Source organism: Ochotona curzoniae, unplaced genomic scaffold (genome assembly GCF_017591425.1).
Source record: "Ochotona curzoniae isolate NIBS_2020 unplaced genomic scaffold, NIBS_Ocur_1.0 scaffold_1037, whole genome shotgun sequence".
NCBI lineage: Eukaryota > Metazoa > Chordata > Mammalia > Lagomorpha > Ochotonidae > Ochotona > Ochotona curzoniae.
Window position 1 is genome coordinate 1769181 of NW_024467083.1, and position 19297 is coordinate 1788477.

General features: G+C 45.4%; 1 protein-coding gene across 2 annotated transcripts in view; it reads right to left on the reverse strand.

Moving 5' to 3' along the window:
* Nucleotides 1–17210, reverse strand: part of GTF2B (general transcription factor IIB) — a 40636-nt gene extending 23426 nt beyond the window's left edge. Inside the window, exons 1-2 of one of the 2 annotated variants that reach the window (XM_040998276.1) lie at nt 17145–17210; nt 10036–10142 (exon numbers count right to left, since the gene is read on the reverse strand). In XM_040998276.1, coding sequence (XP_040854210.1) covers nt 10036–10142; nt 17145–17161 — 124 coding nt within the window. In that variant the 5' untranslated portion in view covers nt 17162–17210. Of the gene's footprint in view, nt 1–10035; nt 10143–16410; nt 16857–17144 lie in introns of those variants that run through there. The other variant, XM_040998277.1, reaches the window with a different exon arrangement.
* Nucleotides 17211–19297: the final 2087 nt, after the last annotated feature.

Consider the following 19297-nt stretch of genomic DNA (forward strand, 5'->3'; position numbering starts at 1 on the left):
TGAATCTAGGCACTCAATGTGGGATGTGGGTATGTAAACCTTTAGGGTAAAGGCCTATCTTTGATATTAGCATTTTAACATATTGTTAATTGCTGATTATTAATTTCAGACTGAAGGTTAATAGAAGCTTAATTGCACAGTAAAATGGATTTTGAAATATGAAACTGTTCTTTGCATTTACATGCAAGCCTGAAAAACACTGCTAAAGAGTTTGATCTTGGCAAATATAGCTACGGCAAATCTATGTAATAACAAAAATCTTGCTTTAACTAAAATTAAAAAAAAAAAATCTTGTGGGGGAAAGGACAGAGAAAGAGCTGTCATGGGCTGGCTCAATCCCCAGATGGCCACGATGGCTAGGGCTATACATGGCCTAAACCAGGGCTTTATTCCAGGTATCTCATGTGAGTAGCAGAGACCACACACTTGGGCCATTTTCCACTGCTCTTCCCTGGCCTCTAGCAGGAAGCTAGATCAGAAGTGTAGCAGCTGGGATTTGAACATGCGTCCTTGGGATGCCAGTGTTGCAGTCAGAGGTTTAACAGGCTATGCCACCACACTTGCCCCTTTAACTTCCAACAGCACTGTAAATACACAAGTATGTATTTACATGAAGCATATAAAATCAGAGATCTGGCACGGATTTAGATACTACCTGAGGGGTTGGTGCCGTGGCTAAATAAGCTAACCTTCCACCTTCAAGTGCCAGCATCTCATATGAGAGCCTGTTAGTGTGCTGGCTGCTTCATTTCCCACCCAACTCCCTACTTAAGGCCTGGGAAAGCACTGGAGATGGTCCAAGCGCTTGGGACCCAGTGCTCACATTGAAGACCCTGAAGAAGCTCCTGGCTTTAGATCTGCTCAGCTCTGGCCACTGTGGCCATTTGGGAATGAACCAATGGCTGGAAGCTCTCTCTGATTTCCATCTTTCTGTAAATCTGCCTTTCAAGTAAAATAAAATAAATGTTGTTAAAAAAAATATTCCCTGAGGCTGTGTTCTGGTCTGGATATGGATGCAATCTCCCTAGATACAAATATGGACTGGGGCTAGGCACACCAAGCTGGGCTAGATGCCAGCACCATCTGGCGCTCTGGAGAGCCTGGATAGATGTAGGACTGACTAGCCTGGGTCTCTGTCCCTACTGAGCCATGTGTGAACAGTGTCTGGGTATGGACAAGCCTTGGCTGGGGTGAAACAGCCAACACCAAGAACTGGAATGGATTGAAGGCCAGCAATGAGGGCTGCCTCATGGAACCACCAGCACGCACAAGACCGGGCATAGGGAAAGGTTCTGAAGGAGGAGCTTGGGAAACTCCTCTGTCGGAACACAGCCCCTATAGGTGAGTGCAAGAACCACGATATGGAGTAACCCAGACCAGGCCAGAGAAAGACATTCATCGGCATACACATGGAATAGGTGGGGGCAAACCAGGCTGAACCCGTTCACATCAACTGCTGGCGAGTCCTAGCACCAGCATAGAGTGTGGGTCAGGGCAGTTTCAGTCGCAACACAAACCAGTGCACATTAAGGAATGCCAAGGTGAGGTGAGCCGTACCAGATGTGGTTGCAGCACCTAAACAACACATGTAAGAACCCGGGGGGTGGGGGGAGGGAAGAGACAAAGCCGGCAGGGGAATGTGGGCTCCCCTGCTGGACAACCATTCCCACTGGACAGCATGAGTTGGGATGGGGGCAGACCAAACCAGGCAGGGCTACAACACCTGTGGGCCTCAGGCGAGCCAGACTGGGGAAGGGCCAGATTGGGCTGACTGTTACGACTGGTCCAAGTAAAAATTAGAGTGGGTGAGGGCTGGTTGGGCTTTGCCACGTCATCAGATGGCAGAGGCTGGCACCGGGGGCTAATTCTAAGTTAAATGCCAGAACCACCTGGAGAGTACATAATCCAGAATTTGGAGTGGCCTAGAAGGGAGATAGTGGGCACCTCCATCGTGGGTAAAGACTCCCACTGGAGAGCACAAAATCCAGGACAGGGGCAGGCGTGGCTAGACAGAAAAGCACCTGCCAGTATGTGTGCGGGCTGCATAGTAGATTGTGTTGAACTAAGCTTCAATGCCCATTGACAAGTACCAGAGCTAAACAGAAAGTGGGACAGACTGAACAAGCCTGTGATACATACTGGCATGCATGGGAACCAGGGTAGGGAGCAGGCCTGGGGGGTGGGTTATGGGGAGTCACCGTAACTAGGCTGCAGCTCCAACTGGTTTGCGTGAGGACCGAGTACGAAGTGGGTAGGATGGAGTTAGACTGCAACACCCACTGGTTCGCGTGGAAGACAGGGCTGAAAACAGAACGGACCCAGCAATTGCAATGACCAGCATGTGAATAAGATGGTTGGTGCGACAGACTGTGCCAGACCCTGTACTGGCAAACTCACACAAGAATCAGATGAAATTTCTTTGGAGACCCCTCCAACTGAACTGCTGATCTCAGAACCCCAACCATGAAGAGACTATGTCAGCCAGTGGACTCTGAATGGGTTTCACTGCGACTGACAGCAATTCAGACCTGTTGAACTATCAAAACTGCTTGAGCAGGACCCTCGGAGTGTGCCTCACATCGGGGTCCACCTGGGATAGGTGGAAGGCTGGGTGGGGCTTCTCCCTTTGTTTCTCCCCTGACCCCATATACAGGGGAAAAATATTAGTGTAGAAACAGTGGTATTACCCACTTTTCTGTAGCCCTTGACCCTTTGTACCATAATCAACTAAGATTATTTAAATAAATAAATTTAAAACAAAATGCTCCCTGAGACCCTGACACATGAGTTAAAGAGTCAGATCTGTGTCCTATTCTAGCTTCCTGCTAATCACATCCTGGAGGCTGAGGGTGACAGCTCAAGTAGCTGGATCCTGCCAACCACGGGTCAGACCCACATGGGGTATCTGCTCAGGCTTCAGCTTAGCCCAGCCCTGCCTAATCGCAACTGCAAGCATGTGGACAGAGACCTGATAAATGGAAAGTCTGCTTCTAACACTCATTTGCACTAAAACAAAAGACATATGAAGTGCAAAAAACCAGTTTGACATTACTTGTGATTAAAATTACGTTAGCTTTTGTCAAAATTGATTTTGGCACAGCATATGATTTGCATACAAGTGCTGTTTTGTATTATAATTCTGTTAAAATTATTATAAGTATGCAGCAACAGTTAATATAAAAAACTCTTCAATATTCAATAGCAGTAACCAAAGGTATTACTGGAAAGATTTTATTCATACTCCTAAGCTCAAGAATTCAACAAAATTTTTCTAATGCTAATTTTACCAAATCACTACGAGGTGACAGGACAGGGCAAATTACTGAGCTTCTAGTGCTAAACACAGCCACAGAATGATGGTGTAAGTACGCAGGAATGCATGAAGCTCACTGTTGACTGGCTCAGTAACATCTAAGACATGAAATTTTTTCTACAATGTACCTGTTGAACAGCAATAAAGTGAATCCTGATAGGATTTAAACATTTTAGATTTTCACGATTTTTGTAAAATTTGTACAACTAAGTCTTCTGCTTCAAACAATTTTTTTAAAGATACATTTTTATTGAAAGGCAGATCCACAGAGGAGAGACAGAGAAAGGTCCTCAGTCCACCGGTCCACTTCCCAAGTGGCTGCAACAGCCAGAGCTGAGCTGATCCGAACCAGGAGCCGTCTCCGGGTCTCCCATGTGGGTGCAGGGTCCCAAGGTTTTGGGCCATCCTCCACTACCCTACCAGGCCACAAGCAGGGAGCTGGATGGAAGTGGAGTAATCAGGACACGTACTGGAACCCACATAGGATCCCAGAGGACACAAGGCGAGGATTTAGCTACTAGGCTATTATACTGAGGACTCAGACATACTTTTTTTCATTAAAGATTTTTTTATTGGAAAGTCAGATATACAGAGAGAAAGAGAGAGAAAGAGAGAAAGAGAGAAAGAGAGAAAGAGAGAAAGAGAGAAAGAGAGAGAGAGAGAGATCCTCCATCTGCTGATTCACTTCCCGGGTAGTCACAATGGCTAGAATCAAGGCAATCATTTAGTCACTAGGCTACTGCACTGGGCCAGCACAAAAATTTTTACCATCATCACTTATAACAAACCTGACAGATTTCATTATTGCACTGATTATTTTCACAGCTCCTTTGGAAATATTTTATGCTAGTACTATGCACAAACTCACAGAAGCTAATTCTGTCACTTCAAACCATGCACTGACTCCTTGAATAAGCTACTGAGAAGGATCAGTAACATCTGCCCAGTCACCAAGAATAAAGGAAAAATACATGAATTTGGCGTGGTTGTTAGTTGACCACTGCTGTTGCTACAAACGTCCAACTCTTTTTTTTTTTTTTCAAATAGTTATTTGCTACTGCGCCAGGCCTGGTCCTCAACTGTTAAAAGACAAGCTAGAAGTCTCAAACAAGCTTATTTTCTCTGGGCATCATTTTTAGGTGCTGCAATCAAATATAAATCAACACATCATTTGTGAATATTTTTCTATGTTTGACATACAATACACCCCTCAAAGACTTTTACTTCAATTGCAATCTCATTTTTTTCCATTTTTGTGAAGAAAATTTCCTATGATTAAATGTTCAATCATTTTTTAAAATTTATTTGAAAGTCAGATATATAGAGAGGAGGAAAGACAGACTTCCATCTGTTGATTCACTCCTCAAGTGACTGCAACAGCTGGAGCTGAGCCGGTCTGAAGCCAGGAGCTTCTTTTGGATCCCCCACATGGGTACAGGGTCCCAAGGCTTTGGGCTGTGGGGAGCCAGGTGCTGAAGCTGTTCCCAGGAATAGGAAAGGCCTCACAGGATGGCGGCTGGCCCAGGGCCAGGAGGCGGGTTGGTCTCGCCAGTAGGTAAACAGGAAGTCACAGGGATAGGCTGATGTCCTCGCTGCGATTATGTCATTGCTACTGGCCTATTAGGTAGAGCCAAGTGGACCCGAGAAGTGATTGGTGAGAAGTGATTGGTGGAGAGTGGTATAAAAGCAGCAACTAAAGGCAATTAAGACTGATGAAGAGGAGGAAGATGAGGAGAACGACGGACGGAAGGAGAAGAACGGGGCAGCAGAGAGGGGTGGAAAAGCTTAGGTGTACGGGACGAGGAGAAGGACGGGGAATAGAATGATGAATGAGGAGAAGGATGGGGAGAAGAACGGGGCAGCAGAGAGGGGTACAAAAAAGCAGGGAGAAAAGATTAAGACCAACGGGGAAAAAGGCAGCAGAGAGAAGGGTATAAACACAGCCGCTTTTGGCAATAAGGGGTCCAGTTGCGGTTCTGGCTTTTCCCAGACCCTCTTGAGGGTGCCTCGTAGGTAATGTGGCTGCTGGCTGGCAACATTGGGCCACCCTCAACCTTTCCCAGGCCACAAGCAGGGAGCTGGATGGGAAAGCAAGGTCACCAGGATTAGAACTGGCGCCCATATAGGATCCCGGTGTTTGCAAGGTGAGGACCATAATAATCCACAATCCACTGTATCTTAAAAGAATAGAATTGAAAGTTCACTTTGTGCAGTACACCAACAACTGAATCAAATAACATAAGCATTACCTACATTTTCTAAACTGCGGTACAAGTGTGAAAGTCACCAAAGACATATGAACAAGTATGTGTGGCTGGGTTGCAATAAAAAACTTACAAATACTACAATTTGAATTTGATCCCGTTTGCACATGTCCTAAAGTACTTCTGATTTTTTCCAACCATTTCAAAATGCAGGGTCCAGTCTGATGGCTTGCTCAACTGACTAAATCCTCATCTTGAAAGTGTTGACATCTTATATGGACACTAGCTAGTGTTCCAGCTGTTCCACTTCCCATCTAGTTCCCTGCTTATGGTCTGGGAAAGCAGTCGGGGACAGCCCAAAATTTTGGGGAACACAAAGAAGGCTCCTGGCTTCGGACCCGCTAAGTTCCGGTCACTGTTGCTACTTAGGGAGTGAACCAGCAGAGAGAAGAGATTTTTGTCTCCTCTCTGTAAATCTGATCTGCCTTTCCATTAAAAATAAACTTTAAAACAAAATGTCAAAACCTAATCTTAGCATGCAGGAAATATGAAAACAAGCACTGGATAGTAGCTTGCCTAACCTGGACTGAAATCTCTTTAAAATCATTTAAAAAGGGGGGGCGGGAGCAGGGAGCCGGCTTGGTAGCCTAATGGCTAAAATCCTTGCCTTACATATGTCAGCATTCCATATGGGCGCCGATTCTAATCCTGGAGGCCCAGCTTCCCATCCACACCCCTGCCTATGGCCTGGGAAAGCAGTCCAGGTTGCCCTAAAGCCTAGGATCCTGCACCAGTGTGGGAGACCTGGAAGAAGATGTTCATTCCTGATTTCAGATCAGTTCAGCTCTGGCCATTGTGGCCTCTTGGGGAATGAATCAGCGGACAGAAAATCTTCCTCTCTGTATATCTAGCTTTCCAATTAAAAAAAAAAAAAATCTTAACACAAACAAATTGGAGATGTTGGAGCTTCCTATGCACTGTTTCTCCTCACAAATGCTCAACAGCCAGGTCAAAGCTAGGTAAATCTAGGTCTCCTGAGTGACAGGGACTCAAGAAATTGAGCCATTATCTACTGCCTCTTAAGAGTCTGGGGCCAGGAGCCTGAGGAGACACCTGAACCCAGATACTTCAATATTGTACACAGATATTTCAATGACTAGCCCTAATATCTGCAACTAAAATAACTTCAAGTTTTGCTTACTTCTTTATTTTAGCTGAAAGGCAGAGTGACACAGATGCTCCATTTGCTGGGTCATTCCCTTAGAGACTGCAATAGATGGGAATGGGTCAGGCCAAAACTAAGGATCTGGAATTCCAACTGGGCTTGAAACATGGGTGGCAGGAAACCCAAGTATTTGAGATATCACCAGCTGCCCTCCAGGCTACACATCTGAACCCAGGCACCTGCAGTATGAGAGGCTAGGTGCCCAGGTAGTCTCTACTGCGGCACCAAGTATCTGCCCTTGAAATCATTTTATCATGAAAGACTTGCACATCACATAACGGAACTGGATTACCAAGCCATCTAAACCCCAGCTTCTCTATCAGAGTGAAGATGGTTAGTTTACTTCATGGATTTACGGAGAGGATAAACCATTTGAATATATAAACTTTTTAGAATAATGACTAATATATACAAGAGTGTGCCATCTGTTAAAATTGCTTATCCAAGGGCCCAGTGCAATGGCTCGACTGGCTAATCATTCCCTTTCAAGTGCCAGGATCCCACATGGGCAGCAGTTTGTGTCCTGGGAGAGCAGTAGAGAACAGCCCAGCACCCTGCATCCATGTGAGAGACCCAGAAACAGTTCCCGGCTTTGAATTGGCTTAGCCTGAGCAGTGAACCAGCGCATGGAAGACCTTTCTGCTTCTCCTTCTCTTTGTAATCTGCCTTGCCAATAGAAAATAATTCAATTTTTAAAACTGCTTATTTATAGCTCGGTACGGTGACGTAGCAGCTGATTCCTCTCCTTGAACACACAGGGATCCCATATGGGCACCAGTTCTAATCCCGGCAGCCCTGCTTTCCATCCAGCTCCCTGCTTGTGGCCTGGGAAAACAGTCGAGGATGGCCCAAGACCTTGGGATTCTGGACCCACGTGGGAGACCTGGAAGAAGCTCCCAGCTCCTGGCTGCAGATTGGCTCAGCTCCAGCTGTTGTGGTCACTTGGGGCATGAATCAATGGATGGAAGATCTTTCTGTCTTTCCTGCTGTCTGTCTCTCCTCCTCTCTATATATCTGACTTTCCAACAAAAATAAATAAACCTTAACAAAAAAATTGCCTTCTTAGAAGATTATAATGGCAAGTAGAACTCAATTCCTATAGTAACTCTGAATGTTTCCATTGCTAAGAAATTCAAATGCTAAGGATCATCCGCTCAAGTGCTGGCTGCAGTGTCACTATAAAAATAATCAGAGGAATAGGCCCTGTAGAGTGGCAGGTGAAGTGCCCGCGTCAAGCCAACATCCAAATGGGTGCCAGTTTGTGTCGTGGCTGCTCCACATCTGATCCAACTTTTAGTTGAAAGGCAGAGTAACATAGATGCTGACGCACTTCCAGCTGACGCTCCTGGAAAGGCAGTAGATCTAAGAAACCCAGACAAAGCTCCCGGATCCTGGCTCTGGACTGACCCAGCCAGCCGGTCAGTCACTGTGGCCGTCTGAGGAATGAACTAGCACTCAGTGAATTCTGTCTCTAAATTCCAAATAGATAAATAAATCTTTAAAAAAATTCATGAAAATAAATTTATTTTAAAATCTCTCATTTCTAGAATACTGAGCATGTAGTAGTAAAACCAAAATTTGAAGAAGTGTTATTTTTGGACAACAATTTAATGTCAGAGATTCTTAAGCAGATAATCCTATTTCAAAATAGCATATATGAGAAAATTTTAAAAAGCGTGTAGAAGCACAAGCACTAGGCCAGCATTCAAGGGGACCTGGAATGATGTCCCAGCTCATCTTTCAATTCCAGCTTCCTGCTAATTGTCCCCTGGGAGGCATCAGGTGATGACTCAAGGAATTAGATTCCTGCTACCCTCACCGGATACCTAGACTGAGCTCCCAGGTTCTGGTTGGCCCAGTCCTAGCCACTGCTGACATCTGGAAAGTAAGTCAGTAGACCACAGCTTTCTATTTTGCAAATAAATGAAGTTTTAAAATGTGCATGAAATATGGAATTAGGGCCTATTTTATTTATTCACTACTTAGTATATATAGTATTCCTTTCTCTCCACCCTCCAGCAAATAAACTAAGGACTCAGCAAGTTAACTGTGAGTCTTTTTGCATCTTTCTAATTAGCTTCCATCCTTATTATAAAATATGCATCAGAAATACAACAAAACCTGGTATCTCCAGATGACTTTGCTCTTATTTCTGGTTTTATTTCTTTTTCTAATATAAATTACTTGTAGGTGAAGAAAAGTCAGAAGCTGCACGTTGCAAAATAATTTAGAAAACATATCACAGCGCCTAGAGCAATGGCTCAAGGATCAAATCCTCACCTTGCATGTGTCAGCATCCCACATGGGCACCAGTTTGGTCCCAGCTGCTTCACCTCCCAACCAGCTCCCTGCTTGTGGTCTGGGAAAGCAGCAGAGAATGGCCCAAAACCTTGGACACCTGAACCCATATGGGAGACCTAGAAGAAGGTCCTGGATCCTAGCTTTGGATCAGCTCAGCTCCAGCCGTTGCAGTTACTTGGTGAGTGAACCAGCAGATGGAAAATCTTTCTCTCCCTTTCTCTCTTTAAATCGGCCATTCCAATAAAAATAAAATAAATATTAAAAAAAATTAAGAGGGCCCAGCAGCGTGGCCTAGCGGCTAAAGTCCTCGCCTTGAATGCGCCCCGGGATCCCATATGGGCACCGGTTCTAATCCCTGCAGCTCCACTTCCCAACCCAGCTCCCTGCTTGTGGCCTGGGAAAGCAGTCGAGGATGGCCCAAAGCCTTGGGACCCTGCAACCGTGTGGGAGACCCAGAAGAGGTTCCTGGTTCCCGGCTTCGGATCGGCACAGCACCGGCTGTTGCACTCACTTGGGGAGTGAATCATCGGACGGAAGTTCTTCCTCTCTGTCTCTCCTCCTCTCTGTATATCTGACTTTGTAATAAAAATAAATAAATCTTAAAACAAAACAAAACAAAACAAAATAAAGAAAGAAAATATACCACAATAGCTGCTACTGCTTTGGCATAGTAGTTAAACCTCTGCCTGTGCTGCCGGCATTCCCTACGGTCAGTTTCAAGTCCCTGCTGCTCCACTTCTGATCCACCTCCCTGCTATTCTGCTGGGAAAGCAGTGGAAGATGGGCTCCTGAATCCACATGGGAGACTTGGAAGAGGCTCCAGGTTCCTGGCTTCAGACTGGCTGAGCTCTGACTATTGTCATTTGGGGAGTGAACCAGCAGATGAAGATCTCTGTCTCTCCTTCTCTCTAAATCTACCTTTCAAATAAAAACAAACAAATGTTTAGCAAAGCACTATAGGGATTCACATTGCACACATAATAATTACTCACCTACAACCAGGCCACATTCAGGACAGATCATATCACCAGCTCTGTAGTCCTCCACTAAAATCGCATCTGGATGGTTTGGACATGTGACTCTTGGAAGAGCATCCAAACTAAATTAAAAACAAACAAATACACACACACATTTATATATATATATATATATCTTCCCAACATGTACCAAAACAATAAAAGGGGAAGTCTGAACACTTTAACTTTATTCTGAATGTTGTTTACACAGTCTAGAAGGAAGTATGCCACTTTGGGCCACTGATTCAGTTGGGGAGGGCTGAGGTATGGAAGAAGGTGGGGCAAATGTTTCCAATTTTTTCTTTCTTTTATCTGTGGTGGAAGTGGGGTTGGGAAAAGTGAGAGAGAAGGGGGCTGCTCCTTGCTGCCAAACTGCATCAGCACCCATGAATGGAGAAGACCATCTGATGTCATCTTAGAGATCTTGGATTTGGGGAAGAATGTTCCAAGGGTGTTACTCGATTGGTGCTGACAGTTCTGAGATAGCAGCTGACTTCACTGTTCCAGGGTTGAGAAAATGTTTCCAAGGTTCACTGGCTGACCAAGTTCATCCTGGTGCATCCACACACCCAGACACCTGCTGTCAAAGCCAGGCCAGGAGTTTTGTCAAATCTATTCTACTTTCTACCCCCCAGCAAAGCACACAAGTCCTGCTTGCGCTGGCCTACATGATGTAGCTGTCAAGTCCCAGTGTTCTTCCTGGCATGCTGTTCAATGCTCCAGTCCCAACATGTGTTCCAACGTTAGACCATGTATTTTCTGATTTTTTCCTGTGGCTGAAGTTTGAGTCCAGCAGCCTAGGTGGAGAGTTCTCCAAGAAACCTTGCCTACGGTGACTACAAACGGGACTCTTCTGTGTGCCAGCTAGTACAGGGTCCAGTTTAGTTCAACACCAGCATCAATCTACATATATTGGTGAATGCAGGTCCCTGGTCAATTCCACTACATCTCCTACACTGTGGCCGAACCCAATCCAGCCTGTCAGAAACCCAGCCCTTATGCACACTAGCAGGAACTACAGCCTAGTCAGGGCAACCTAATAACTCCAACCAAGTCCATCTCCAGCCCTAGGTTCCTGTGCGTGCTAGTGTGTGCAAGAGAATAGTCCAGCCCCTCTGACTCCATCAAGCTGTCATACACATCCATGAATGTTGGGTGTTGCTGCCTTGGTCCAGCCTGGTCCACCCCAAGCCCTAGCTCTCACGCTCACCAGGGGGAGCTGCAGCCTAGCAGCAGTGCCCACCACTTTCCTACTAAGCCTATTTCCAGCCCCAGATCTTGTGCTTGCCATGGAATACAGTGGTCCAGCCTGACCTGACTTGCATCTAGCCCTGGCACTTGCAAGTGGGTGCTGAGGCAAAGGCCAGCCAGCCGGCATTCATCCTGCTTTTATGTACTTAATACTTTTTTAAGATTGTATATTAACCAGATTATTCAAAGCAAACATCTCCGTTAAATTCCATTAAGTACTAAAGAGTAGACTCCATTGGAATTATTACTATATTTAGTTATTAAAAAATGAATTCTGGACCCAGCACAATACCCTATTGGCTAAATCCTCACCTTACATGTGCCAGGATCCCATATGGGCGCTGGTTTGTGGCCCAGCTGCTCCACTTCCCACCCATCTCTCTGCTTGTGCACTGGCAAACCATTAGAGAATGACCCAAAGCTTTGGAACCCTGTATCCGCGGGGGAAACTTGGAGGAAGCTCCTGGGTTTGGATCAGCTCAGTTCCAGCCATTGTGGCCACTTGCAGAGTGAACCAGCAAATGGAAGATCTCTGTCTCTCGTTCTTCATGTAAATCTCTCCTCTTTGTAAATCTAAATTTCCAATAAAAATAATACCTAAAAATATATATTTTTAAACTGTATTTGAAAGGCAGAATGGTAGAGTACTTCCATTCCTGAGTCACTCCCCAAGAGCTAATGGCTAGGCTGAAGCTGAGAGCTTCTGGTCTCTGCTGTGGGTGGCAGAAATCACCTGAGTAATCCCTGAGGCCTCTCAGGAGCTCCATTAGCAGGAAGCTGAAGTCAGGAGCCAGCCAGGTACTAAACGCAGTTACTCCAACACAGGATGAGACATGGGCATCTTAACCACCATGCTAAATATCTGCCCACAGCAATTTTTTTTTTCAAATTTATTTTTATTGGAAAGGCAGATTTACAGAGAGGAGAGATCTTCCGTCTGCTGGTTCACTCCCCAAGTAGCTGCAACAGTTGGAACTAAGCCAATCCAAAGCCAGGAACAAGAAGCCTTATTTGGGTCTCTCATGTGGGTGCAGGGACCCAAGGCTTTAGGCCATCCTGTACTGCTTTCCCAGGCCACAAGCAGCGAGCTGGATGGGAAATGGAGCAGTTGGGACATGAAATGGCACCCACGTGGGATCCTGGCACATGCAAAACAAAGATTTCTACCACTGAGCCCAGAAAAATATTTCTTTTTCAAAAAAAAAAAACCTCTTGGGTAATTGTTTTTATTTTATTTTTTCCTTAGTTTTTATTACATTTCATTTTATGACATCGTTTCATAGGCTCTGAGGTTCCCCTAACCCCTCCCCCATGGTGGATTATTCCACCTTATTGCAGTATTACAGTTCAAATCCAGCCATGCTTCTTTCAGTGCAAGCATGTACCAAACAGAGTCCAGCATTTTATTGTCCAGACCAATTCAACAGTTTTTTGGGGAGACCATCTCTGGTCTAAAAACAGAGCTGGCAGAATATTGTCCCGACCAATTAAAAGCCATAACATAACATCGATAACAGTTTACAACATTATGGAGTTAATTGACATGGTATTGAGTGACTGATATGTTAGAATATGCAAATTCTTAATCAAATCTTGTGACTGCGTCACTGACACTTCAATTTTAGTTTATATACAACCAGCTTCTATCCACCTTAAAATGGCTATAGGATACTATTCAGCTGTCTCGTGTCTATTTTCATTTTTGTATTTAGCAGTTTATTGTATTGAAGCATAATTTTTACTGAACTTGGCAGATTTTAGGGTAGTCCAAACTGGCTTGTAACTTTAACAAGGCATATGTCAACAGTTGAGGCACAGAACAGTTTTAGGAGGGGGTGTGCAGAGAAATCTTCAATACTCCAGTGAGGAGTAACTTATTCAGAAAAAAATTTTTAAACAGTTACTGGTGTGCAAACATGCAAGAGTTTAAAAACTTGAAATAAGTTTCCCCCCACCCCTTAACATATAGACTAGCAAGTTTTTAAAAAATCTTAATTAGTAATTACTAGATATCATCACAGCTTGTGTCAATTACACAGACATCTGGTTTGTGTCCTTTGCAACTTCTCCTGTAGGAGAGTAAGTTTCAAGTCTGTATTTTTCCACTTGTCTCATCAATAACTTAATCAGAATAATACATTGAAACCAGTACGTGAAGAGTACCTATGGTTCTTAAGATCTGACAACTTCACTGAGTCTAGAACTGCCATTTTATCACTCATTCAAGAAACAGCTTCAAAAGTAACTTTTTAATATTAACAACTTGTTCAATTAATTTTATCTTAAACAAGAACATAGGGACTTGCATGGCACAGCGAGTTAAGTTGCTGCCTGCAATGCTGAACTCTCATGGGGGTAAGAACTCGGGTCCCATCTATTCCACTTCCAGTTCAGCTTTCTGCTATTGTGCTTGACAAAGCAGCAGAAGCTGATCCAAGTTTTTGGGCCTCTGCACCCACGTGGGAACCTGGATGAAGCTCCCGCCTTTGGCCTGGTCCAACCCTGGCCTCTGCAGGCCTATGGAAAGTGATTAATTCTATCCTGCAAACAAAAAAGGCTAATAAATATAATAATAAACAACACAGAAGCCAGCATGGTGAGCTAAATCCTCTCCCTGAGGCACCAACATCTCATACAGACACCAACTCATGTCCAATTGCTCCACTTCTATCCAGCTCCCTGCTTAGGGCCCGGAAAGGCAGCGGAGGATGGCTCAGGTGCTTGAGCCCCTGCACTCGTGGGAATCCTGGAAGAAGCCCCTGGGTCCCAACTTCAGACAGGCCCAGCTGTGGTTGTTGTGGCCTCTTGGTAAGTCAAACAGCAGATGAAAGGTCTCTCTGTCTCTCCCTCTATTAACTCCTTCAAGCAAGATAAATCTTTAAAAAAAAAAAGGAATTTTCAAAATAGTAATATAGAAAATGCTTGTTACAGCTACCATTAAAATACATATGGAAGACTAGATTCATTGTTCTTGTAGTATACAACCAGGATACTTGTGGTTGTGGAGAAACACTCTTTTGGACTTTCAAATGTAAATCAGAGTAACTCTGAAGGTGATCTCTACTATAAAACAGGGAAGGGGGGGGCCATATCCCCCACATTTAAATAGCAAAGATAACCAAAACAGGTCTTGTATCAAAAAACAGGATATGGAGACTTAAAATTCAGCTCATGTCATATATTCCTTAAGTAAAATATTTTCACAGCAGAATATTTATGTCATCTACGTAAATTTAAAGGGGCAAGACAAACGCACAGTGTTAGGACAAGGATCTTTCTGGGAAGGCATGGGACACAGAGGAGACTCTGTTACTGTCCTGGCTGGTGCTCTGGGAATATCTCATTTCTTGACCTGCGTAGAGCCACATGTACGTCCTCACTGTGTCATTCAGCTGTGTACTGGAAATTTGTGTGCTAAATTCATAAAAAGGAAAATGGAAACAGTTTATAGTAGACTACATCTGAAAGCAAAGAGATCCAAACTATACGTTTCTTAAAAACAAAATCACTAAGAAAGCACACTTCCCTAGTAACAATGGACGCTCCGGGGAGAATCAGATGTCGGGAGCTATGGAAAAAGTGAGACTGCCTGCCACCTTTCAGTCTTTTGTACTTTGCTTCTGTACCGTTTGTGTCATCTGGCAATGTAAAATGAAATCATACTAAAGCAACCAACTTTAAATTACCTTCAAACATACAAAAGTAAAAACACAAATAGAGGTGGGAATGAAAGAGAAACAATAAGCAAAAAAATGGAGACCATCTCCAAAGACATTAAAGCAATATTTAGATGACCTACGGCACCATATAATTTCAAATTTCATGTTACAGCTATCACTAATCTCCTAGTGCCGCACAATGAATATCATCAACCTTTTCCACCATCCCACAAAACAGGCACATACTGTCCATTTTAAACAGGACGACTTGCAGCAAGGAGAAGTGGCCCACACTACACTCTGGGTAGTGGAGTGCTCAGCTTCTCCACAGGACAGGAGGAAGAAGTCATCAGCTTCTCCACAGGACAGGAGGAAGAAGTCACCACCAGCCCCACCCTTCCGAAGCCCTTCAGCTCTGGACCAGGTGATAGATGTTGCTGCTAATTGTGAGGTGTTTTTTTTTTTTTTCCTTTTTTGTCTTTCAAGCAATTCCCAAGATGGTGCATAGACACCATTTCCACATTACCTAAGGACTTCCTTGGAACCCCCTCCTGCCACTTTGGCATATACTCTTTTCCCCCTTTTCCTAAATAATCCCTGCCTTGCAAATTAAATACAAAACAAAACAAAAAGATGACTTGCCTGAAGTCACAAAGTGGTAGAACCTAGGTTCTCAACTGAGAACACCTGGCAGTTCGACTGCCTGTATGTCAGCCTGGTGTGAGGATGGAGGGGCGAAAAAGGAAGAAATACTAAGTCGCTCTGCTCCACTAGTAGAACATGAGAGATGAATCAGCCGCAGTGACATTAATTCAGGAGTTGGTACGTCCAGAAAAATTTAAACATTGTGTTTAATGACTACATTTTGTGTACCATCTATTATTATTATCATTACTATTATTTTACAGTATTTTACATATACTACAGCCCTGCTGTAGTATATGTAAAAGTAATGACTAAACCTATCTACTTCTCATACGTATGGTCCTGAGAGAACTGAAGCCTCCTCACTTAGGGAAGCTGAAGTTTTCCACTTATCTGCAAGGAAGCCTTACCTGACAGAACCACACCCACGCATCATGATGGAGCATCCACAGAATTATAATCAGTAAACAAGGGTGTCACTGCCTCGGAGTTATTACCAAACAGACATCAGCAGAAACTGTCCTCCTCGCTCCACCTTTCGCCACCAGAACATGCATCCATGTTGGCAGTTACCATAAAGGGCCTCGGCTTTGCAGCTTATTTTGTGAGCAATGGTTCCCCCCCGATGAAACTCGTCAACTCCACACACACGACAATGGGTTCAGAAAAACGGCAGGTGCTGCCTCCTGGACGCCGCAGCACTTAAACTGATAGTTTTAATCCACTGAGTTAGGCAGAGGCCAGTCGTGCGGCATAACAGGAAACAGGAATCGCCGACTTACACTCTTTCACTAACCTTGGAAAAAGGCAACACTGGCATGATTCAGCTTACACTCACACGAAAATACCAGTATCTAGCAGAGTCATGAGAGACATAATTAGGGTCTGCAAGCATTCTTCAGGTCACAGGATTAAAGGCTGCCTCGGAGGGCACTGCGTGCATTTCCTGTAGACAGGAGCACGATTTCAAAATATATTAAGAAGCATCTCCTCTACGCTATCTTGCAGGCCAGATGTTCTTCGGGAATACGCAGGCCGCAACGTGTCGGCAAGCGCAAGCCCCCGGCGGCGGGCTCCTCCAGCGCCCGGCTCATCCCGGGCAGGGCCGCGGGGATGGCATCGGCTTATGCACGAGGACGCTCCCCTCGTCCGAGCCGTCACATCAACACGAGCTTGGGAGAGAGGAAGTGTGGACTCTGCGGCCGGTTGGGCCGTGGATTGGGGAAAAAAAAAAAAAAAGAGCGCAGAAAGAAAACTAAAAAACTAACCAGGGGAAAAAAAAAAAAAGATGACGGCTGAAATATTCGCACAGGACGCGAGGGGAAGGCAGTGGGGCTCCCGGGGCGGCGCAGCCGGATGCCCGGGCGCCAACGCTGACGGCTCGGTCCCCTCACGACCCCCGTGACAGTCCCCTCACCAGCCGCCACGCCGCCGCCCGGGCCGCCCAGTCGGTCCCCGCCGCCTCTCCCCAGCTCCACCCGACGCCAACGCCCCCCGGAAGCCGCCCCGGGCTCGGCAGAACCTACTCACCGGCTGGTGGACGCCATGTTCGCGGCCGCCGCGGAGCCAAGGCGAGCGCAGCAAACAGGAAGAGCCGCTGGCGGAGAGACGCCGCGAGCCGGCCTTTTATAGGCCAGTCAGCTACGCAGGCGTAATAGGGCGCGGCTACGGGTCGGGAGACGGGCCAAGAACAATGCGTGCCTGTGTGTCGTCGGCTCGCTGTTTTCCGAAGTACTTTCGCTTTCTCTTGTTATTTACTAGGGAGACTCGGGTGAGTCCACGCAACTACCCCGCAAAAGTCTCAAGGAAGCCCTGCGAACAGGCGCATTTCTGTTTGAGTTAGAGCGCGAGTAAAACGCTGGCTGCGGGGTGGGGGCAGAACCCGCAGCCGCGAGGGATGACGGCGTCCTTCCTCCTCCGTCAGCCCGGGTCCTTCATCCGCGTTGGAACAGTTCTCACTTGGCCTGCGGGGGTGGGACGGAGGTGAGGGGGCGAGGGCTTTGGCTCCCTGTCGCTAAGGAATTTAGAATGGAGAGAGTCCGCTTGGGTCATCCAAGGCAGACGTCAGTCACTCAGGCTGTGTCATCTGTCACGGTGCCGTGTCTTCTCCCCCACGCACTTTAGCCCGTGCGTGCAAAGATGAGCTGCAAACTCTTGAAAACCCTTGGCAGGAGGTGAAACAGAGCTAAGGGATAGCACTGGATGCTCCGAAGGCACCAAGATATGGGCCCTGTCCTGATGGCTTGCTTTCTTCTTCTTTGTGGCCTTTGTAAAAACGGACTGCAAGCTGAAAGATTGCCTGGACACAAGTCCCCAGATGCATGTATTCCTTAGCTAGATGAAGGCCAAATAGTAGCGGGTAACATGACCACTTGGCTGGAGCACAAACCACGCTTGATTACGTGGGGCTTGAAAGCAGAAGGGCGGTTCCTGGTCACTGTGCCGACTGTAGTGACTACCTTGTTTCGAGGGAGATAAAGCTTACACCGCAGCGACCATACTTTGTTTTGTTTTTGAGAAACTGAAAGCTATAAGAGGACCTCTAAAGGTTCGTGGTAGTGGAATTTAGATATTTGAAATCCATGCGTGCAAAGGATTTTTTAAAAATGCATATGAAGAAAAACTGTATGACTTTTTTTTTTCCCCACCAAAATAAATCTATCTTGTTCCATTTCCCACAAGTATTGTGGAGTACCTGGAGCTAGCTTTTTTGAAAAGAATAAGAGGTGTGAAAAGAGAGGGTTTAAAAATGGAAGTATGAATGAAAAGAGCATTTTTTTTCCCAGTCTTCCATTCTGAAGTGTAGAAAGTTATACTCTTGTGGGGGTGTTTTCCTCCCTTAGGATCTGAGAAAGTTTCAAGGCTGCCTTCCCGTTTCAGCCAGGATACAGCCAAAGCGATACTTGATCCTGATTCTGTGGGGGGTATTCACAGAGTACCTTCACTTGGGGGAGAAGCAACAAGCACAAGGGCAACCGAACCTTTCCTGAGGATGAATAAGGAGCTGGCTCCTGGCCCACTGGAGGCGTAAATTCGGGAGCCTGTGCTGAGGGAAGAAATCCTGTAACCTGAGAAGAGGCAGGCAAAGCAGCTGGTTACAGGATTCCTGCCCCACCTGCACTGTCTCCATCTCTCATCGTGTTGTATGAATGTCTCCTTACCAAAATAGCAGGTAGCCTAAGTAAGCCAGTCTTTCTCTTTTGTTAGCACAGCGTTAGCAATCTGTAAAGCATTTCCGTTAACATTATTCTGTTTTATCTTCATTTCTGATCTTGAGATTAAACTGCAACCACACAAAACTGAGGTTTCATTACCTCGGACTAACTGACGTGGGCTGGCGTGTCCTCAAACTTCTGGTTTGTATCACACTTAAAAAAAAAATCAAGGAAAGTTACATATTGATATATGTTAATCGTTCAAAATAGTTTTATTCAATCAATGTGAAGTATCATCTTTTTCAACTTAAGAATTTATTTGAAAAGCTGATATTGTTGTGAAATCACAACAATTTGTTAAGGTAAAAAGTGCTTTACTGCCCTGTCTATGGTAAAAAGAAGATTCTGACTCACCCAGATTGACGTGTGTTTAAAAGCCTTGCGGTGGCCATTGCCTGTGGTGCTGGCATCGCATGTCGGGGGGCTGATTCAAGTTCTACTTGCTCTGCTTCTGATCTAGCTCCCTGC